The sequence below is a fragment of the Haliotis asinina genome, chromosome 7 (assembly GCF_037392515.1).
Source record: "Haliotis asinina isolate JCU_RB_2024 chromosome 7, JCU_Hal_asi_v2, whole genome shotgun sequence".
Classification (NCBI taxonomy): Eukaryota; Metazoa; Mollusca; class Gastropoda; order Lepetellida; family Haliotidae; genus Haliotis; species Haliotis asinina.
Window position 1 is genome coordinate 60,665,130 of NC_090286.1, and position 24,518 is coordinate 60,689,647.

The window sequence follows — 24,518 nt, forward strand, 5'->3', positions numbered from 1 at the left end:
TTTCCGGTATTAATTTTTCCATAAACAATGTTTCATTCAAAGACCAATTTGCCTTATTTGTATTCAGGTGAACAGCGCTATGAATGATATCCTGTCTAACTAATATAGTTGAACCTCCAGTTGTTTTATCCCCTGGAGGAGAAAATGAATGATAAGGACAATACTGCCTTAAATCAAATGCATCGGTATGTTTGAGATACGTCTCTTGGAGACATAGTGCTGACGGTTTAAACTCTTGAACCAACAACCGTACTTCATTTAAGTTATTTTTAAAATCCTTTGAAATTCCAATGTAATAGATTAGGTGAATAAACCATTGTGGTTTAAATATCTAAGGAGGTAACAGGAGATACTGCTCTCCCTTTCTTTTTCGGTGAGTGACCACAAGCGCTCACACGGGTGGATACTTCAGTATCCATATCTTCAAGCAATCCACATTTATTGTGAAGTAGCACAGTGTATTTTAGTGCTTTCGACAATCTATCTGACCCACTCTGCTTTTTCTTAATATCTACTTTGGTACACTTTGGCAGTTTAATTTGATAGGATTCTGTTTGTGTAGAAGATGTTGTTCCTGTTTTAATGATGGCTGTTTTGAATTTAGAGCTGCTTTTTTAATCATTACTGTTTCAGAAAGGGATGAAGTCAAATCAGTTTGAGAAGGAACAGACGTGGTCACCTTTTTGGCTATTGAAGCATAAGATGGACGTTCAGCATTTTCAGGTATAAGTAATCGGGCTTGTTGTCTGGCATCAGAGTAACTGAGTCGTTTCTCATATTTCAGTTTCTTCACACTGGCCTCATATTTCCACATGGGACAGTCTTTTGATGATGCCATGTGATCGCCTTTGTAATGTAAGCACTTAATGATGTTAGTGCACATCTTCCCATCATGATCAGATTCTCCACATCTGAAACAAGTCAATTTATTCTTACAAGAATTTTGCCCATGACCAAACTTCTGGCAATTGAAACAACGGGTAGGGCGTGGAATAAAAAGATCCACAGGAATAGAAAAACATCCAACCTTAATAGCGTGGCGTGTCAAAAGTCAAAAGGTATGTATTTCACGGAAAATCACGGTCATCTTTACGATAAGTAAACCGCTTGGCATCAATGACATCTTGACTTATAAGCTCTCATACGATTCATCAGCAAGGCTTCGGTCTCTAGGCCCTTAGAGAAATTAAGGGTTTTATGTGCAGAACAGGTGACAGGAATGTCTGCTAATTTGGTTGAAGTCATAAGATTAATGGCCTGTGATTTCCTGTCACATTCAACCAAAAGACCTCCAGAGCATAATTTTGTAACGTCTTGGAAGTCAAGACACCGGCTTTACCTTGTAGACCCTTTTCCAAAAGAAATGGTTAATAGGAAGAAAGGGCACGACCACCCTTTGCTTCAGCACAAGAAATCGTGGCCAATTATTTCTTTCGGAATACAATAATTTGGTAACGATTTTTTCTTCATCAGAATCAAGTTCAGAATCAGATTCTGAAGGTTGACGTTTTGGGGGTTTTTTTTGACTGTGTTTACCCATGTTGAAATGCATATTGGTTCAGCAACCCTGCTCCCTGCCCGCCATGGAGCGCCAACAAGGGCGATGTCATACGTAAGCGGACTTCCATCAAACTGACACCAAAGGTGGGGAGGGGTTGGCAAGCACTTAGCGTTACCCAGCCCCCAATACGAGGAGGTAGTTCGCCACGGGTGCCCCCGATGTGAGGTCGTTTTATTCATACACCAATGTGATTCATGTTTTGACGGATGATCGCATACCGGACATTGCACCTCTACTCCACAAATCATCTTGCAAAACTGTCCAACAGTGTATTTGTGTTTTACAAATTCTTTCATCATGTTAAATATAATACAATCTGTTCATACTATGAAACTTTGGCTTTGAAAAGTGGACGTTTCTTTTGCATGAGAGTTTACCGGTTGTCTGACTTCCATTTTTGAGTAAGTCGCAGTGGCTTAGCGGGTTAGGCGACTGGCTATGTAAACTGGCGATTAGGTGCCTGACTCTGTGGGTTCGGGTACGGGTTCTAGAATGTGTACTTTACCAAGAAAGTGTTGTCCTAAATAGGACACGTGTTGCCTGAGAAAGAGTGTTAATGATGCTGTTTAGATCAGCACCACACACATGGACTGGTCTACAAGGTCACTTGATCTTAATCTCATGCTTAGGGCATTATTGGAAGTCGTGTCTACGGTCTCCAAGGTCACCCCCAGACTCTGGATGACTTTGAGCAGGCACTATAGAGAGAATGGCAGAACATTTTAAAACAGCAACTCGATCATTTGGTCAATGCCAAGTTTGCATTTGTGCTTATGGTGAGACACATTACTGGACCTTTCTTCATTGTTCAAAACTGACTTGACCCCATGGTCCCTAGTGTGGTGATCTACCTTCAGCTGTTGGCGGTCTATAGCCTGTTTTTTAGATTGTCTTGTTCATATAGTGATATCAGTTTTAACTTTCCACGCCAGTTTTAATGCCACTTGCGATATGCTAGTTGATTATATTGCCGATGTGACGTTAAATATTGACTCACTTGAAAACTGACTGGAACCTTAATAATAAAGGTCACATGCAACCAACAAAAACTAATCTTAATTAAAACACATTTATCACTTATTCATGACATATGATATACACTGCTGCTTTTAAAAAAAAACAAATAAAGAAAATTATAAGCGTACAATCGCAATTCAAAAGTGCAATATTTTACCGAACCCAGTCATAGCGGGTGGATATGCACTCAAGTGTAACGACGGCTTCCGATTGGCTGTTACATTTGCTGATATGCTGAGGGTTCATTGTATGTACAGAAAGATGATCTGTTTGATGGGCATTTTAGAAGTAGCCAGTCACAAGAAAGTAAGATTCTTTATGGATAACAACTTCTTTTTGTGTACTTAATGCGTCGTTTCAGTGTGGATTCATATACTGTTGTCAAACAAAATCATATACACTAAAAGAAGTCGTTATCCATGATGAATGTATATATATAGAGATGTTGGCTTTGGAAAATACATGTCTGAATTTGCGCTCGATCCAATCAAAAATCATGTCAGTAGAGATGGTAAACTACTGCGTGGCTGGAATCTGTCATTCGTCCAAGTACAAAGCAGGACTTGAAACTGACAAGAGTTTGCACCAGTTTCCATCAGATCCAGTCATCCGAGAAAAATGAATGTAGTTTGTTTGCAACCCACAGACATAAAAACATGTCATGTGTATCACACGTGTCTAATTACATAATGTGGCAGGCACGGGACTCGGGTGCACGAGTCATATATCAACTTATTTTCTTTATGTCGTATAGTCTGATAGGTGTTAAGTTCAAATTGCACGTGGTCAGTGATTGAAGTTGTGTATTGCATGTTGTCTTTAGCAGACAGGCAGACAGACATACAGGTGTGAATAAACCAGACACTGAGCTTTCTCTGTGACAGAGACTGCTTACCACAATCAACAGGTTTTTTGACGTAGCGAGTAGATTATTTACTTGTTTGTGTACACAACCAAGATTAGACTACTGCTCACGACCTCAGACGCTGGGCATACATACTGTTTCAAGCTCCACGAACCTATTCACTGCGCATGCGTTATGGACGCAGCACAGCACTTGAAACCAGTTGTCCCCCCAGCGCTGGGGGGAATTCAGTGAAACGTTTGAACTCCAATTTCGCGGGCTTTTTTTCATCGCGTTGTTTTCAACTTTATAGGTTGAATTGGCATTTTTTATGATTTGTTTCGCTAAGTGCATACCGAAAGGTACCAGTTGTGTTTTACGTTGCATGTGACCTTTAACATTGTGCTAGGATGCTTCGTGGGTGTATGCTTTTGATGATTTCTACGTCTATTATGTGCTCAGTACCATTTCATTTCATATTATTAATCGTGTGTACATATGTTTCACCTTTCTGTTGCATCATTCCATGATTGCAATTTCAAAAAATGAAAATGTAATGAGGCCAAAAATGTGTGTTGCATAACATTTTGTGAGGAGTATATTTTTATGATAGCGTACTAATTTTCCATTAGGAGCTGTCAAAAACCAGCGAGTAGTCTTTCGATGACAGGGTTTTAGGTTCTGTTTTTGGGGGGTTTTTTTATTTACTGTTGATAAAATTTAAATTGTTCAGTTGTCACGCTACGCCTGCAATATTACTGGTGTGATGCTAACACTTAACTCACCTACTCACTCCATTTGGTATAACTTGCAATGAAAGAATCACGGTCAAGCATTTCCTGTTTAACTGTATTTATAAGGTACGAATATTTCAATATATATTTCACCCGTGAACGGACAAATCATTGTGGTGGGTGCTGGGTAATACCAAGAGCCTTTCACAACCGTCGTGGACCGGGAGGGGGAGGGGGGGGGATATTTGGTTTACCAACCCGTTTGCCGTGGTTTGCGGCCCTGTGTCGGCGGAGAAAGGGATCCTGGTGGTTGAAGGCAATAGGGGCCTGCAACCGTGTTCCTGTTGCTCAATACACCACTTTGGCCCTGACTTCACCTAGATGGGTGGTTGAATGGCCCGGTTCAACCAATCAGCTGGTCATGCCAAGCCCTGAGCACCACATTTCATTGCTCGATCTTTTGTTTGGCTGGGTATGCTATGATACATGTTTGTTGGGTTTTTTTCAAACTGAGAAAATGTGCCTAGATGTCAGTGTCAGAAGGCGGTGGATCATGGGTCAAGAATTATTAATTATTAATTTTTCTGCTGGAGTATATCATCAGGGTATCCTTGGTGCTGCAAGTAGGAAACCCACTTACAATTAACATTGTCCACTCCGTGGTGGGTTGATGAATCAAAATAATCTTACCATGGACTATCAAACCCCCACAAAAGAAAACAAAAAACAATCAAAACCAATCGTCATTTCGACAATGATAATGAACAAAGGTCATCCAACTCAACAGACAACTGGCCACGTTTCCTGCTTCTCAATACTGCAGACACCACTGAAACTAAACCCTTTTGTAATTATAAGTGCATATATGGCATCGCAAGTGAGGTGGAGAACATAAAACGATTGCGTTCAGGATTTTTTCTGGTTGAATGTAATAGCAAAACAACCACCAGCCTGATGAATACAGAAACTTTTGCTGGAATCCATGTTTCAGTTATTGAACACAGAATACTGAACACCAACAAAGGTATCAAAAGAGACAGAGATCGTTTGTTGGCCGAAATGTCAGAACTGGACATCGTTTCTGAAATGAAGGATTAGGGAGTCACATATGTCAAGCGATTCACCACCCGCAAAAAATAATGATGTCATTCCAACAAACACGTACCTCTTTTCCTTCTCTTCACCAAATCCTCCTAAGTGTGTCAAGGTTTGTTACTGCACTATGTCAGTTGATGTTTACATTCCAAATCCTATGCGATGTTTCAGATGCCAAAAATATGGTCATGGTGTCAACACGTGCACAGAGCCAATAACATGTACTCTGTGTAGCGAGACTTCACACGTAACTGAAGATTGTGAAAGCACGTTAAAAATGCACAAATTGTTCCAGTAATCATTCATACTTTTCCAAAGACTGTACAGTATGGAAAAAAATTAAAAAGTTAAATTTACTCAAAACATTAGCTTCGCTGATGCTAAAAGGCATCAACAGTACCAAATGTTTCATATGCATCAGTCGTTAAGACACCGTCTGGAAGTTTGTCAAGAGTAAATCCGGCAGTCACCAGTTTTTCCATAGAGTGTCAAACAGATTTTGACTTGGGTGAAAACAGTCAGATCCAAGTTCAGGATGAAGCACAGTTATAGCCTCAGTGCACTCAGAAGACTCGCCCAGAAACAATTTCAAAGAAAGCAGCGAAAAATAGTCAAGACTAGGGCAGAAACTGTGAAAAAATGTGTCACAGCTTCTAAGGGTTCAGAGAACCGTCTACAATTATTTAGCAATTATGGTTCATTGGAGGAGATGGATGTGTCAGAAAACATCCGTCCCAGGGCACATAGCTTGTCGCCCTCAAAGAAAGCGAGAGGTAGATCCCCTATCCATCGACCTAAAAGATATGTCATTTTACTAATATCGTACAGCGGAATTGTAGAGGTCTAAGAACTAATTTCAATGAACTACAGCTTTTAGTCCAGGATCTCACACCATCGGCATTCTGTTTGAATGAAACGTATCTGAAACAGATAATTTTACGCCAGTTTCACGTCTACCATTCTCTTCTTCCCCCTCCGGGCCACTGGGGGATCTACTATTTTTATACGGCAAGATGTTATTCACAACACTGTTACACTAAACACTAATCTCCAAGCTGTTACAGTGCAACTGACTCTGGGAGTAGCATTTACACTATGTTCTCTATATATTCCGCCTTCTTCAACACTTCGACATGCTGATCTTCTATCACTCTATGACCAACTTCCAAACGGCAGAACATTATTTTCGCCATCATCTAACTGTCCTTAACTTAAATAAATTCAAAATACCGGATGCAAAGGAGCGTCGTACCATTAAACAAAACAAACGACAATCGAGGAAAAATATGTCTCCAAACTTAATTCACGCACGCCAGTGTCCAAAGTATGGAACATGGTTCAAAGAATTAAAGGCAAAGGTTCAAAATCTGCCGTTCACCATCTCAAAGATGCTGATAATTTAATTACTGACAAATGCAAATAAAATTGGCGAAACTCTTGCCAAAAATTCTTCATCAGCAAATTATGTCCCTATCTATTGAATTGTACAATGATCTTGCTTACTGGCAAATACGACATCGCCTTTTGTTGGTAACCCAGCCATGTAGGAATCTCTGGTAACACACTGGCTGACCTTGCTGCTAAACCGACACTCAACAAATCTGTGACACCACTTCTTATTCCTAACACTGATAATTAAGCCACCATTAGATCTCATAAAAGAAGTGGGACTACCAAGTAGGTATGAATAAATAGAGATAAAACCCTATATTGGTTATACCTACTCGGGTTGTCAGCCCAGATTTGAAGAGGTCATCATGCGAAGATGTCGCGTTGGCCACACAAGATACATCCACGAATATTATATTAAAAGGTAAGGATCCTCTGTTTTGTATCCCTTGTGATGAAAGAATCACAGTCACGCATATCTTGCTTGACTGTGTTGAGTATTCCATCACAAGGGAGAAGTATTTCAAATCAAGAACATTGAAGGATCTTTTTACAATACTAGATCTCATTTAATTATAGGATTTTTAAAAGAATTAGATCGGTTAACTAATTTGTAAATAGATAAATATTTTATCATTGGCAGTTTAAATTGGTAACTCAATTTGTGAGTGGCTGTACCCTCAACGGGGTTTAAAGTACTGTAAAGTTATTGTCCTCCTGAGAGTGTACTAAGTCCCGAAACATTTGATGTAACGTTTTCCAGGTTATTAATTGTAGTATTTTTGTCATTTTAATTTATGGCTATCTCTCCGCATAAAAGCCAGTGGCTTTAAGGGATGGTGTAAATTCATCAAGGGTCCATGTAGGCAGCAAATGTGATGTAAGTCCCCATGGTCCCTAGTGTGGTGATCTACCTTCAGTTGTTGGCAATCTAAAGCCCATTTTTATATTGTATTGTCCTCTATGGTTGAACTGTTGTAGATCTAATTACTAGTTAGTATTTTCTGTGATATTCTAGTTGGTTTTACTGTCCTTCGTTGACAGATTTTTATAACGTACCATTAATTAATATGTAGTTTTGTCATAAATCACTCTCGTCACGATATGGCTGGAATATTGCCGATGTGACGATAAATATTAACTCACTCACTCACTCAAACCACTGACTATTAAGGTTATTTTTAGTAATATAATTGCTGGTGACTTTCACGAAAGTTGTCGCTGTTTTTAACAATGTTTTATTTCACTCAAACCCAACCAAAATTGAGTAATTTGCTTCACTGCATGTTTCAACATGTCGCATAAAGTACCCATTAAGCACACAAAAGTTGCGTGTCAAAGTGTTCCCATACTTTTTGTCTACATAGTGTCTGTGTGTGTGTGTGTGGTCAATCAAAGGACAGAAATTACCCTCCACTAATCCACACCTCTAGTCATATAACTTCCCGTGCCCTCGAGACATATATTCCGTGTACTGAATATACTGCGGGGCTATAATTGCACCTCATTTACATTATAGAAGGTCACAACTACTTGTATATATATTCCTGCTACGTGTGTGGCATGGCAGTGTAATCTGTTTTATTGTGCGCATACAGATCTGTTTCAGAATTTACACACGTTCAACCATTGGAACCACCCTAGTACAAGCAGAAAGGTAAGCTGGTTTACCAGTATTGTTTCTGCCCAACTGGAGTAGCGTGAGGTCAGACAAATTACAAATCATATCTTTGTGCCTTACTTCTTGGGCCACCTGATGAAACGTAGAATATACCCCGAAACCTTATATCACAGAAGTTGACATCCATAAATTCTCACCTTATTGTAAATCACGTCTGCATGTAAGTGAAACACTTTGCACGGAGTCATCATTTTCCCTCTGAACTTCCAAATCATTTCTGGAGACAGTGGTAATGACAGGGTCTCTAGTCTGGAAAGGCCATTATTTATTGTTCCAGGTATATTAGGAAAGAGTAAACGAGTTCCTATCTCGTGTTACATGTTAGAAATAATGCACAATTTCACATCTACGCACTGTTATGTTTTAGATTACACACAATGTTGTGTTTAATGTCTTCTATAGGAATGATACTCAGTATTGTCGTTAGCCAATGTTGTTAATTCGGTTATATTAGAAAACAGGCACAGCAGCACTCCGAATAAGATAAGCGTCATAACTTATAACAGCTGTTCTTTGGACATTGTCTTTCATTTCTCATTCCTCTCCATTCCACTCATGGCGTACTTCTGGGTAATGCAAGTACACAAAGGGTACCTTCTTTAAAGCAGTGTTCTCAATTTCATCAGTGAGAGACACAGTGAAACCACCTACCCAGTGGTGAATTCTGTTTTCTGTTTCAACCATGAAGATCTTTTTAGCTTAAATTCTCACTTAATTATAGGTTGTTACAATACTCATGGTTTCACAAACTGCACCAATTTGTATGGTTTGTATACACACTGCATACAAGTACCACGCCATTCTGTATCGCAGCGTTTTATGCTCATCGAAAAGAATACGGTTCTTTTTTCCTCAAGTGTGCGACACAAATGCTAAGATTTCAGATTATCATGGCAAAGGTCTTTCATTTTCACTCTGATTGATTTCTGGATCAATATTCAAATTCTTTGTACTGTAGGCATATGACCTACTTATCAGCTCCTTTGTTTTGTGTGTAGGGTATGTATATATATATGAGTGTATAAACATTACATATATTGACGTGTCTTCATAGACGATCGTGCTGTACAAGACACTAACACGGGGGTGTTTTCATCCCATTGCTGCCTCTGTACGAATAATTTGTTCACAGCGTCGATGAAGTCTCACACGTTTGGGAAATGGGACTACGCAGTGTTTGGTGTCATGGTGGCAGTCACAGTGAGCATTGGTATATACCATGCTATAGTCGGGAGACACGGGAGCCTGGACGAGTACCTTCTGGCTGGAAGAAACCTGACCTACTTCCCCGTCGCGATGTCTTTACTGGCGACACTGACATCGACCCTTACCATGTTAGGAGCATCAGCAGAAGCATATAACAATGGCATCATGTATATTCTCAGTTTCATAGCGATCTCCACTGGAAAGCTTTTGGAAATGTACCTGCTCCTCGATCTTCTGAAGAGGTTGAACATATCGAGCCCATTTCAGGTATTGATTCACATTATCAATGGCCTCGAAAAATCAATAGACACTAAATACTGTAGTGTGTACTCCAATAATTTTCTTTATTTTCCAACTCATTTCCCTACTGTATACTGGCTTCAACTATTTGAATGTTGTTTTGGTCAAAGATTAGCTGGACGTATGATGAGAATGTCAAACAGGCTCTGAGCATATAGCGCTTTATCTTCAAAGCAGATATAAATGTAATGACCGGGTGTCTGACTGGTTATTCTCTACCCTATCCACAATTACGTTTGTTTTAGGCGTTGTTTGAGCTCCTGCTTTCTTCGAAATTCAATAATTCAACGCGATTCCTTAGGGGTAACACCAATTATGTCACACGACCTTTTCACGACACATAGGACTCTGTGAAACTGCTTATGAAACAATTAGTGTTTCCGGGTCAAATAGTTTATTGATGAAGGAAAATATTCCAGGCCGTGTCCGTTGAAGCGTCATACTTGCTAAAAGTTCCACCGGAATATTCCGTCAAGATATTACTTCTCATGCAAAGAATCTCCTGGGGGCAACGAATTATCTTTTACCATTAAATAAAGGGTTTGTTTGTATCACTTAAACCTTCATAAAAAAAACACTTGAAAAACTTATGGTTGTTACATTCAATTCATTAGGGCTCCATGTCTCTAGCCAGGAGACCTATTGTAATCGTTCCGAGTATTATTATGTTTCACAAATTAAGATAGATATGCAGCAGAGACTGTTTAGGTGATCACAGTCAGGCCACACGAGAGTTAAAACAGTGAAGTAATGGTGTTTAGACACAAGGGAACAGTTTCTAATACCGGTTTCGAATGCCATCAGGCCCTGGAGCTGTATTAGATCTGGACCTTTTAATAACACTTTTCGGGCAATCTGGTGAGATGTATCAGACAAACGACCTAGTTACTTTCTCATGCATTGCAAGGTCATAATCACTGATCCATGGTGCCTCTAGGTTACAGTTCCCGGGTATAGACCACAACTGTTTCCAAAACCTTTCATTGGCATCCATGAGAGGAAGTTTATGAGGCTCACCATCACCACTCGTTTAAAGTTGTCTATAGAATTGTTTTTCATTGCTTCTACAAAGTTTATTTTGTTTGATGAATTAGATTTTCTTTTCCCATTTTCTTTCTTCTAGTCCAAACTTTTATTTTTTCCTTAAGGGAATCGACAATGTGGAGAAGTACCTTTTCTTTTGTTGTCTTGTACTGTAATTTTAATTTTCTCCAAATTGCCTTTTGCCGTTTAGACATGGAATTCCCTGATCTTAATTTCAGGCACAGCTCTATCCAGGAAATTTGTTTTCTTGTTTCTGTTAGTTATACTTATACTTTGTTTTATTGTTAGTAATAAATTGTCAGTGATTTTTCTTTGGAAAACATGTGAAGTTCCTCCAAGGTTCCAGCGGCAGCATAGACACAACAATTAACTTCATGTAATGACCAGTCCGCAGAAAGTTTCATAGAAATAATGTCATTTAATAAATCAATTTCATTTTTGGGAAAAGATATATTTGTTTGTTTGATTGGCCTCTGTTTATCCAAAAGTAGAGCAGATACTTCATCATAAATAGAGTGAAACAAAATATACACAGGGTTTTCGGAGAGATCAGCAACTGAGGAAGAGGAAGAGTGAGGGTCCAAAATTTCGGGGCCAATTGGATCTAGTTTGTTTCAGGAAGAGGAAAGAGGTTCACGCGGACGTCCATAAGACGTTTTGGGTCTGCTGCCACATGAGCATTTTGCTCATGAAAAAGTACCTGGCGGGCACCAGTTGAGGGTTGAACTGGCTCAGGGGGCATACGATGTTTAAGCCGTCGGAGTTGGTCTCGGAGATTTTGCATACGTCATGTAAGCATGCATAGGTATGGCATTGTCTCAATGCAGCCTACGCGACTTGTCATTGATGCGTGGATTATCAGACAATCCAGTCGCTATCGCACACTCTAGCAGTGTAGATTTGTTTTGACCAAGATATTCTTGGTTGGGCTCTGTGCCTTCCCCTGGGGCAAGTCCCATCTCCACTGTGATTTTTGTCACTATGTGAGGAAGGCTGACTGGGCTGCGGAGTCCAAAGATGGTTTACTCCTTGTCTGTCTGTAACCCAATGAAAACCAGCACCGAGGGATCAGCCCTAACTGGGTGATGTACGTTTGGTTCAGGGAATATAATTCCCTTATCTAGGCCCACCGCGAAGAGGCGTACGTCATCAGGTCTTTATTATTTTTTACAGATTAAAAATTGAAATGCAGCAGAGAGGGTTCGGGTGATCCTGGCACAGTCAGGCTGGTCAAGCTCATCATCAGCTCAGGGCCCTCGCCCCCTCTACACGCAGCCCAGACAGCGAAAGGGACTTCTCCCAGGAAACACTGCCTAGTCGAACCCACCAAGAACTTTCCGGAGAATATGGAGGCTCCCCAACACTGCAGCCTTCTGCATTACCCAGATTGTCAGAAGGGCTGTGCTCCCGGTGGAGAACCCGGGCACTCTCCTCATCTGCGCCAAGAGATCAGGAGGTACCAAACCAAGGGCACCGAGAACAATGGAGAGCCTGACGACAGTGTACTTGGGATGCAAGCGGGACATTTCAAAGGCGAGGTCCGCATATTTATCATGCTTTTCCTGAATCTTGCCAATCACATTGCTGTCAAAAGGGACAGAAAATTCAATGATATAAATAATTTCATTGGTTTTATCAAAAAGGACAAGATCAGGTTTGTTGGCTGGAATTCGTCTCAGGCTGTATATTGGCCTATTCCAGAGAAGTTTAAAAGCATCATTTTCCAGGACGCCCTGGACATGTTCAGGGTCATACCATGGATGGACCTCGGAGTCAAAGCCACAGGCATGGCGGAGACGATAATAAAAGCAGCGAGCCATGCCATCATGTCTTTTAAGATATGCTGTTTGTGCCAAGGAAGGGCATCCACTGACAAGGTGTTGGACAGTCTCTGTAAATTGATTGCAAAGACGACATTTCATATTGATGTTTTCTTTAAGAATCACATTCTGGCGATTGCGAGTGGGAAGTGACTGGTCCTGAGCAGCAAAAAGGAAGCCCTCAGTTTCACATTTGAGACCAGCCGACTTCATCCAGGCGAAGGAGTCGCTTGGATTGCTGTTTTGTTCCACACACTGCATATACACACGATGTAATGGCTTCTCAGACAGCTTCTCCACAAAGGACCGACTCTGGGCAGACTTGGTGAAAGACTTCACCTGGTTTACTCCCATCACTGTACCGTCCAGCAGTACATCGCCATCAACAAAATCAACTTCAAATTTCAAATTGTGTCCAACAACCTTGGCACGCTTAAAATAGCTGTGGAATTCCTTGCTTTCATCATGAATCTTGACGTGCTTCACCAGAGAATCATCTGACAAATAAATATGTGCAAAAGTACACAATAAAATTCTGTCATGAAGAGCTTCCACATTAATCAAACCCCGACCTCCCGAATTGATTGGCATATATAAACGATTAAGAGAGGAACGAGGGTGGTGTGCTCTGTTATCAGACATGATCCTTCTGGTCAGGCGGTCAAGATTCTGGATGTCTTGTTTTGTCCAATCAACTACTCCAAAGGAATAGGAGAGGACTGGCACAGCAAAAGTATTGGTGGCTTTGACTTTGTTTCGAGCATTTAGCTCTGAACTCCAGATTTTCTTTAAACAAGATTTATACTCGGCCCGAAGTTTATCTTGAATCAGGGCATTCTGGAGCTTGTCTCGAACTTGCATTCCAAGATAGGTGTAGGCCTGATCTTCCACAAGATGCTCAATAACTCCTCCCCCTTGTAACTTGACCGATCCATCATTAGTTACCTTGCCACGTTTCAAATGAAGAGTATTACATTTGTCGAGTCCAAACGTCATGCCTATATCATTAGAGACGGACTCGACAAGGAGAACCTGTTCTTTCAAATTGGTCTCTCCCTTGGCAAGGAGCTCGATGTCATCCATGTAGAGGAGATGAGTAAGAGGTGTTGGGGATCTGTGCTGAGGAGGTCCGGGATGATAGCCCTCCTCCCTATTGAGCAGAAAACTCAAAGGATTCAGAGACAGACAAAAAAGCAAAGGACTAAAGGAGTCCCCCTGGAAAATTCCCCTTCTAATTGGAATAGATTCCGAAGTCTGCACCTGCCCTTGTGAGTACATCTCAAGTTGAGTCGACCAGCAACTCATTAAAGACTTGAGTAAATCAAGTAATCGCTCAGGGAGGTCAATACACTGAAGAGACTTCAGAATCCATTCGTGAGGGACAGAGTCGTATGCCTTTTTGTAGTCTATCCAGCACATGGAGATTATTATTATTATTATTATTTACAGATTAAAAATTGAAATGCAGCAGAGAGGGTTCGGGTGATCCTGGCACAGTCAGGCTGGTCAAGCTCATCATCAGCTCAGGGCCCTCGCCCCCTCTACACGCAGCCCAGACAGCGAATGGGACTTCTCCCAGGAAACACTGCCTAGTCGAACCCACCAAGAACTTTTCGGAGAATATGAAGGCTCCCCAACACTGCAGCCTTCTGCATTACCCAGATTGTCAGAAGGGCTGTGCTCCCGGTGGAGAACCCGGGCACTCTCCTCATCTGCGCCAAGAGATCAGGAGGTACCAAACCAAGGGCACCGAGAACAATGGGGAGCCTGACGACAGTGTACTTGGGATGCAAGCCAGACATTTCAAAGGCGAGGTCCGCATATTTATCATGCTTTTCCTGAATCTTGCCAATCACATTGCTGTCAAAAGGGACAGAAAATTCTATGATATAAATAATTCCATTGGCTTTATCAAAAAGGACAAGATCAGGTTTGTTGGCTGGAATTCGTCTCAGGCTGTATATTGGCCTATTCCAGAGAAGTTTGTAGCTGTCATTTTCCAGGACGCCCTGGACATGCTCAGGGTCGTACCACGGATGGACCTCGGAGTCAAAGCCACAGGCATGGCGGAGACGATAATAAAAGAAGCGAGCCATGCCATCATGTCTTTTAAGATATGCTGTTTGTGCCAAGGAAGGGCATCCACTGACAAGGTGTTGGACAGTCTCTGTAAATTGATTGCAAAGACGACATTTCATATTGATGTTTTCTTTAAGAATCACATTCTGGCGATTGCGAGTGGGAAGTGACTGGTCCTGAGCAGCAAAAAGGAAGCCCTCAGTTTCACATTTGAGACCAGCCGACTTCATCCAGGCGAAGGAGTCGCTTGGATTGCTGTTCTGTTCCACACACTGCATATACAGACGATGCAATGGCTTCTCAGACAGTTTCTCCACAAAGGACCGACTCTGGGCAGACTTGGTGAAAGACTTCACCTGGTTTACTCCCATCACTGTACCGTCCAGCAGTACATCGCCATCAACAAAATCAACTTCAAATTTCAAATTGTGTCCAACAACCTTGGCACGCTTAAAGTAGCTGTGGAATTCCTTGCTTTCATCATGAATCTTGACGTGCATCACCAGAGGATCATCTGACAAATAAATATGTGCGAAAGTACACAATAAAATTCTGTCATGAAGAGCTTCCACATTAATCAAACCCCGACCTCCCGAATTGATTGGCATATATAAACGATTAAGAGAGGAACGAGGGTGGTGTGCTCTGTTATCAGACATGATCCTTCTGGTCAGGCGGTCAAGATTCTGGATGTCTTGTTTTGTCCAATCAACTACTCCAAAGGAATAGGAGAGGACTGGCACAGCAAAAGTATTGGTGGCTTTGACTTTGTTTCGAGCATTTAGCTCTGAACTCCAGATTTTCTTTAAACAAGATTTATACTCGGCCCGAAGTTTATCTTGAATCAGGGCATTCTGGAGCTTGTCTCGAACTTGCATTCCAAGATAGGTGTAGGCCTGATCTTCCACAAGATGCTCAATAACTCCTCCCCCTTGTAACTTGACCGATCCATCATTAGTTACCTTGCCACGTTTCAAATGAAGAGTATTACATTTGTCGAGTCCAAACGTCATGCCTATATCATTAGAGACGGACTCGACAAGGAGAACCTGTTCTTTCAAATTGGTCTCTCCCTTGGCAAGGAGCTCGATGTCATCCATGTAGAGGAGATGAGTAAGAGGTGTTGGGGATCTGTGCTGAGGAGGTCCGGGATGATAGCCCTCCTCCCTATTGAGCAGAAAACTCAAAGGATTCAGAGACAGACAAAAAAGCAAAGGACTAAAGGAGTCCCCCTGGAAAATTCCCCTTCTAATTGGAATAGATTCCGAAGTCTGCACCTGCCCTTGTGAGTACATCTCAAGTTGAGTCGACCAGCAACTCATTAAAGACTTGAGTAAATCAAGTAATCGCTCAGGGAGGTCAATACACTGAAGAGACTTCAGAATCCATTCGTGAGGGACAGAGTCGTATGCCTTTTTGTAGTCTATCCAGCACATGGAGATTATTATTATTATTATTATTTACAGATTAAAAATTGAAATGCAGCAGAGAGGGTTCGGGTGATCCTGGCACAGTCAGGCTGGTCAAGCTCATCATCAGCTCAGGGCCCTCGCCCCCTCTACACGCAGCCCAGACAGCGAATGGGACTTCTCCCAGGAAACACTGCCTAGTCGAACCCACCAAGAACTTTTCGGAGAATATGAAGGCTCCCCAACACTGCAGCCTTCTGCATTACCCAGATTGTCAGAAGGGCTGTGCTCCCGGTGGAGAACCCGGGCACTCTCCTCATCTGCGCCAAGAGATCAGGAGGTACCAAACCAAGGGCACCGAGAACAATGGGGAGCCTGACGACAGTGTACTTGGGATGCAAGCGAGACATTTCAAAGGCGAGGTCCGCACATTTATCATGCTTTTCCTGAATCTTGCCAATCACATTGCTGTCAAAAGGGACAGAAAATTCTATGATATAAATAATTCCATTGGCTTTATCAAAAAGGACAAGATCAGGTTTGTTGGCTGGAATTCGTCTCAGGCTGTATATTGGCCTATTCCAGAGAAGTTTGTAGCTGTCATTTTCCAGGACGCCCTGGACATGCTCAGGGTCGTACCATGGATGGACCTCGGAGTCAAAGCCACAGGCATGGCGGAGACGATAATAAAAGCAGCGAGCCATGCCATCATGTCTTTTAAGATATGCTGTTTGTGCCAAGGAAGGGCATCCACTGACAAGGTGTTGGACAGTCTCTGTAAATTGATTGCAAAGACGACATTTCATATTGATGTTTTCTTTAAGAATCACATTCTGGCGATTGCGAGTGGGAAGTGACTGGTCCTGAGCAGCAAAAAGGAAGCCCTCAGTTTCACATTTGAGACCAGCCGACTTCATCCAGGCGAAGGAGTCGCTTGGATTGCTGTTCTGTTCCACACACTGCATATACAGACGATGCAATGGCTTCTCAGACAGTTTCTCCACAAAGGACCGACTCTGGGCAGACTTGGTGAAAGACTTCACCTGGTTTACTCCCATCACTGTACCGTCCAGCAGTACATCGCCATCAACAAAATCAACTTCAAATTTCAAATTGTGTCCAACAACCTTGGCACGCTTAAAGTAGCTGTGGAATTCCTTGCTTTCATCATGAATCTTGACGTGCATCACCAGAGGATCATCTGACAAATAAATATGTGCGAAAGTACACAATAAAATTCTGTCATGAAGAGCTTCCACATTAATCAAACCCCGACCTCCCGAATTGATTGGCATATATAAACGATTAAGAGATTATTATTATTATTATTATTATTATTATTATTATTATTATTATGTTTTATTTTACAGATTGAGATAGATATGCAGCAGAGAGGGTTTGGGTGATTCTGGCACAGTCAGGCTGGTAAGGCTTTTCATCAACTTAGAGCCCTCGCCCCCTCTACACGCAGCCCAGACAGCGAATGGGACTTCTCCTCGGAAACACTGCCTAGTCGAACCCACCAAGAACTTTCTGGAGAACATGCAGGCTACCCAACTGCAGCCTTCTGCATTATCCAGATTGTCAGAAGGGATATGCTCCCAGTGGAGAACCCGGGCACTCTTGGCATGGGGAGCCTGATGACAGTGTACGTGGGATGTAAGTGAGACATTTCAAAAGCGAGGTCTGCATATTTATCATGCTTTTCCTGAATCTTGCCTATCACATTGCTGTCAAAAGGGACAGAAAATTCAATGATGTCAATGGACAGTCTCTGTGAATTCATTGCATAGTCGACATTTCATATTCATGTTACGGTTAAGAATTTGCTGTAACAAAAGGTGTAAGAAAACCACCGTGAACCAGCAAAACAGAACAAAGACAAGTCTGAAACATTGACGTTGGCGGATTTGTTGGCGATATAAACTCCAGTGAATGTCCGTCTCTAAACACGGCAACCAACCTTTATATATATTCAGTCATTTCCCGAAAATGCGACCATCGCCACTCACGTGGACAGCTTCCAGAACAGTCTCCGAGAAAATAAAATAAATGAAAAGGCAAGAGCAGATAATTTCAGAAGTTGGTTGGATTGCTGTTGTGTTCCACACACTGCATGTACACGCGATGCAATGGCTTCTCAGCAAGCTTCTCCACAAAGGACCGACTCTGGGCAGACTTGGTAAAGGACTTCACCTGGTTTACCCCATCGCTGTATCATCCAGTAGTATATCACCATCAACAAAATCAACCTCAAATTACAGATTGTGTCCAACAACATTGACAGACTTGACATGCATCACCAGAGCATCATCCGATAAATAATTATGTGCAGAACAATACAATGACATATGTATATATAGCGATTAAAAGAGGAACAAGGGTGGTGTGCTCTCTTATCAGACATTATCCTTCTGGTCAGGCGGTGAGGACCCAGGATGTCTTGTATTGTCCAGTCAACTACTCCAAAGGAGTAGGAAAGGACTGGCACAGCAAGAGTATTAGTGGCTTTAACCTTGTTTCAAGCATTTAGCCCTGAGCTCCAGATTTTCTTCAGACGAGATTTATACTCAGTCCAAAGTTTATTTGTAATCTGGGTATTCTGAAGCTTGTCTCGAACTTGCATTCCAAGATAGCAGTATGCCTGATCTTCCACGAGAGGCTCAATAATTCTTCCTGACCGATCCACCATTAGTTACCTTGCCAAATGACGAGTATTACATTTGTCGAGTCCAAATGTCATGCCAATATCCAATCGACAAGGGGAACCAGTTCTTTCAAATTGGTATCTGCTTTGGCAAAGAGCTTGATGTCATCTATGTAGAGGAGATGAGTAAGAGGTGTTAGGGAGGTCCGGGACGGTAGCCCTCCTCCCCGTTGAGCAGAAAACGCAACGGATTTAAAGACAGATAAAAATGCAAAAGACTGATGGGGTCCCAGTGAAATATTTCCCTTCTGATTGGAATAGTTTCAGAAGTCTGCACCTGACAGTGTGAGTACATCTCATGTTGAGTCGTATAGCAACTCATTGAGGACTTGAGTAAATCAAGCAGGAAGGTAAATACACTGAAGACACTGCAGAATCCATTCTTGTGGGACACATTCATATGCTTTTTTGTAGCTAAACCAGCACCTTTAGAGGGTTCGGTGATACGTTTTAGCCTCTTCTAAAAATCATTTCCTGTACAAGAAATTGATCCTCGCACCCTCAACATCCCTTTCTCGCCCATTTCGTCTCGCTGTAAATTATGTCATTGGAAGAGCAGTAAGGTGACACGAGGTTTGTCAAACACCCTGTGAATAATTTGTATTGAGTATTCAAACAGGTCATAGGGCAGAAGTTCTTGGTGGGTTCGACTAAGCAGTGTTTCCTGGGAGAAGTCCCATTCGCTGTCTAGGCATTCGCCGTCTAGGCATCGTGTAGAGGGGGCGAGATCCCTGAGCTGATGATGAGCCTTACCATCCTGATTGTGCTAGGATTATCCGAACCCTCCCTGCTGCATGTACATCTTTAATCTGTATGACATGATTAAGTAATGCTATTTACCATTAAATCATTATTTAAATATGTTTTGTGAATTGGTAAAGTTGTATAATTGGTAGTTTAGATTATCACTTTCACTTGTTAGTTGCTGTATCCTCAGAGTGGGTTACAGTTCTGATTAGACCGTACATTTAACCCATCATAATGGATAAATATTTCATGTATATTTGAAAGATGAGGATCCTCCGTTTTATATTCCTTGTGATAAATAAATTTAAATCTTCCCGGGATTTTTGTTGTTTCAAAGTTTGGCTGTATATTTCTTATTATCGCCAGCGGCTGAAGGGATGGTGTAAATCCAATTAGGGTCCATGCAGGTAGCAAGGGTACTGTAAGTTCTCATGGTTGCTGGTATGGTGAGCTGCCTTCAGTTGTTTGCGATCTCTAGCCAGTGTTTTACATTGCAATGTCTGCCTTAATTAAAATGTGTAACTTTTCCATGGGAGCTTTATACGAGCACTGGTCAAAAAGTTCTAAGACTTAGCTATTGAATAATATTATCGTTGATATTTTTCTATGATTGCACGATATTAGGAATATTGGATATCAGTCCATCAACAGCTATCCACATACCAAAGTTATGTGATTATGTTCCACAATGAAACTTTCACATTATTGATACGGGTGCATTCAAGTTAGACAGAAAATGTTACCTTGACACTTCCGCATTCATTTGCAGATTCTAGCACTGTTTTATCCAATTAAATTAAATTTTACATACTTTATTGTACTCTCAATAACATATACATAGAAGGATTAAACTAAACGTTCTGTTACTTGGCTGAGTTCTAGGGATGGCCTAGCACATTTAGAGGTTGCGGTGATACATTTTAGCCTCTTCTAAAAATCATTTCCTGTACAAGAAAATGATCCTCGCACCCTCAACATCCCTTTCTCGCCCATTTCGTCTCGCTGTAAATTATGTCATTGGAAGAGCAGTAAGGTGACACGAGGTTGTCAAACACCCTGTGAATAATTTGTATTGAGTATTCAAACATGTCATAGGGCAGAAGTTCTTGGTGGGTTCGACTAAGCAGTGTTTCCTGGGAGAAGTCCCATTCGCTGTCTAGTCATTCGCTGTCTAGGCATCGTGTAGAGTGGGCGAGATCCCTGAGCTGATGATGAGCCTTACCATCCTGATTGTGCTAGGATTATCCGAACCCTCCCTGCTGCATGTACATCTTTAATCTGTAAGACATGATTAAGTAATGCTATTTACCATTATGTTCCACAATGAAACTTTCACATTATTGATACGGGTGCATTCAAGTTAGACAGAAAATGTTACCTTGACACTTCCGCATTCATTTGCAGATTCTAGCACTGTTTTATCCAATAAAAATTAAATTTTACATACTTTATTGTACTCTCAATAACATATACATAGAAGGATTAAACTAAACGTTCTGTTACTTGGCTGAGTTCTAGGGATGGCATGTTGTTAACAGTCGCCATTTAATACGCTTTGGTCATTTATCACCAAAGTTCTGTGTTCATGGTATGTGATTCAGTGTTATGTTGATACCAGTCGAAAAAAACATACTGTTGTATAATTAATCCCAGATTTGTATTGTCTTTTTTGGATATGTTTCCTATTTTTTCCAGTATATCGAGGGTCGCTTCAAGTCCAGAGTACTTAGTCTCATCATGACGGGAGCGTCCTGCTTGGAGAATGTAAGATTCGTGTGGACATAAAACGTTCAACATCTCAGTGAAATCGATTTACCAGAGAAAGTAATATAGCAATACTTGATTTTTAGGTTGCATACATAGATAACATGAAAGATCAAAGATGATATTTTAAGGAATAAATACCACCATAACGCTTCTCAATACTGACATCGCATTGATGTGTCTTTATAACGTGGCGTTTCTTTGAATGTTTGGTGCCATTTCTTGCCAAAACGCCCAAAGCAGAGACATATATTTGCCTGGCATGCTTGGTTATACGTATAGAATAGACTGCGAAGACGCGTGAATAGTTGATCACGAAGTTCTTTGTGACGAGTCTATTCTACTTAAACCTAAATTCGTAACCGGTTTCGCTATTCGGAATATCGAAACGGGGTTCAGTGTAATATTCGCCGTAAGAGCACGTGCATATTACTGCACGCTTCGAACTATTGACGTGTAACTTCCTACTGACGCCATATAAAACTCACAAACCATAGTGTTCATGCATACACAAGCGTGACTGTACGGTGAAAGGTACGGAGCCGGCAATGACGGGTGAGACTGGTGATAACCTATTTTTGACACAGCGTGCGTTTTCGCATGATAAATTTACGGAAAGTGATATTAATTCAGACTTTGAACATCTTCTTGAAAGTGACATTTCTAATACAGACTTTGTTGTGTCAGTGCAAGATAACTTTGACCAAAATAATTCTTCTTCTGAAGGACTATTACGTGCAACACAAAACTTTGAAAAGGCGTAAGAACAACTCCCTGAAAATGTCTTGAATAAAGAATCTGAGTCCCGATTCGGCACACCTCTAACTGTCGAGGAAATCTCTAATTTGGAAAGGTTGGCCAAAAGTAAACATACGGAAAAGAAAGGTCAATGGGCTGTACGGGTTTTTGATGCGTGGTATCTTGAAAGGAAAGATGTCAGTTGTGGTCTGGGACAGTGTCTCCTCAATCTCGTGACGACGATTTATGTAGACATCTGGTTTCCTTTATAACGGAAGTAAAGAATCAGAAAGGGAGAGTAAGATGGGAACGCCATCAATGATATTTTGAGCTCAATTCAGTCCTTTCTCAGACAAAACGGCAAATTTAGTGATTATGAATTTGCTGCTGTTCGCCGAATTTTGGACGCAAAAATGAAAGCTCTCGCGCGAAAGGGCATTCAAATTCACGAAATTCCAGCTGACGTGTTTTCCCATAGCTATGAGGAAATGGGAAATGAGGATCCCAGGAGAAGACACGCCTCAAAAACTGTTAGACACAGTATTCTAACTAAATGGCATCTGCTTTTGTTTGAGGGGTGGTGGTGAACACCATGATTTTTCGGTTGGAGAATTTGATAATTGTGAAATTATCATGAAGAATGGTGCAAAGCATTTGAAGTATTTAGAAGGTGTGACTGACAAAAAAACGGTGGATTGAGCCACAAGAATATTCCTAGAAAGTGTGTCACAGCTGGACCCAATACAGAAAATCCTCTTAGAAGTCCTGTCCGGCTTCACGAAACGTACGTCACTCAGGTAACTATTACATTAGGCTCTCAGCTGTAGACAATGCAATTACTGATCGATAATTTATTCTTGAAAATTATAAAATATATCACATTTGTTAATGCATCCCTCTTTAAACGGAATAGAGAGATGGTGGGTTCGATTCCTTATCGTTGTGGTGATGGCTGTGAGTGTGTCAACAGCATACTCGTTGGCTCCACCTAAAGGACGAACGTGAGACACTTGCATCACTTCGGGCGTTTTTTCCCCATTAACCTGATACGTTGTTCACTCACTTACTCACTCACTCAAAGGACTGAGAGTTTTTTTTTAAATGAAGAGGGTGAGCAAAATTGTTGCTGGTACTGTTACACGGGTTACTAGATGTGTTGAACCCTGTGAACGTAAATGTCTTTCGTTTGATGCAGGCCTGCAAATGTTAGCGCCTTCTACCTACGATCCCTACCGGATGTGTGGTACTGCGCCTCACCCCTTTGGCAGTCAGACGCTGGGAGGGGACCTTGCGGAGACTCTGTAGAGACGCAGGATTTGAGGGCTACTATACCAACCACTCATTGCGAGCAACCACAGCAGCCCGATTGTACGAGAGCGGGCTTGGTGAGCAGCTAATTGCGGAGCGGACAGGTCACAGGTCATCTGCTATCCGAGGGTGAGTAGTGTCTTTGAATGTTAAAAGTAACCCAAACAACTTAAATACAGTTGCACCGCATTCTCTAGTTATTTAGATCTGAATACACTCAAATTGAAATCATAACCATACAATACACATACACTGTAATAGCTTATACAGAACAAGTGTGTTAATGTTCATCGTATTTCCGCTGACACGATACCAGTTGCAAAGTATCAACAACCCAGACAAGCTGTCATACAAGTTTAACCAGATAACTTTAACCTACAGTCTAGTTACTTGGAGAGAATAAGTAAACGCTAATGAATATCTAGGAGGGTGTTTCACAAGGACGAATATGCTTTACGTACCCATGGCCATGGATTAAACGTTTATCAAATGAATGTTTCAGCTACAAAAGAACAAGCGAGGAAATGCTGCAGGTTGTCGACGATGTCGTGCAGGGTACAAATACTTTAGACACCCACTACAAAAATGACTTGGTTTCCAGAAACCTGGAAACCATCCGTAATGTGAGTAATTGCGGAATCCAGTTGGTTTCCGTTCCCTGAAACTCACTAACTGAGTTTCCAACTAGATTCCATTTTGGAAATGTGATTTTGGTATTTCTGTAAATGGAAACCAAAATGAAACTAAGTTCGGGGGTTTCTTGTTGGTTTCCATACCTGGAATTCGCAACTCTCAGATCTCACTAAATGGAAACCAACATAAAAGTAGAAAATGTAGTTTCATGTTGGTTTCCATTGCGCTGTTTTGAACTAAGTAACATAAATTGTTTACCATCCTGACATCCAGTTGGTATCCATTCAGTAAAACTGGGTGGATACTAGTTTCCAAATAGAATCCATAATGGATACTCTAAGCTCCGGTGATGGAAACTGACACGAAGCTATGGTCATGTGTTGGTTTCCATTCCTGACTGAAACTTAGCTTTCACGAGGTGTTATAATTCAATCTGAATGTG

The 24,518-nt window shown here is 41.3% G+C and overlaps 1 protein-coding gene across 1 annotated transcript in view; it reads left to right on the plus strand.

Annotated features, from left to right (window-relative positions):
- The first annotated feature begins 9,449 nt into the window (after positions 1-9,449).
- LOC137292113 (sodium-coupled monocarboxylate transporter 2-like) overlaps positions 9,450-24,518 on the plus strand; it is an 89,066-nt gene continuing 73,997 nt past the window's right edge. The window contains exons 1-2 of the mRNA XM_067823655.1: positions 9,450-9,794; positions 21,329-21,397. Coding sequence (XP_067679756.1) covers positions 9,459-9,794; positions 21,329-21,397 — 405 coding nt within the window. The 5' untranslated portion in view covers positions 9,450-9,458. The remainder of the gene's footprint in view (positions 9,795-21,328; positions 21,398-24,518) is intronic.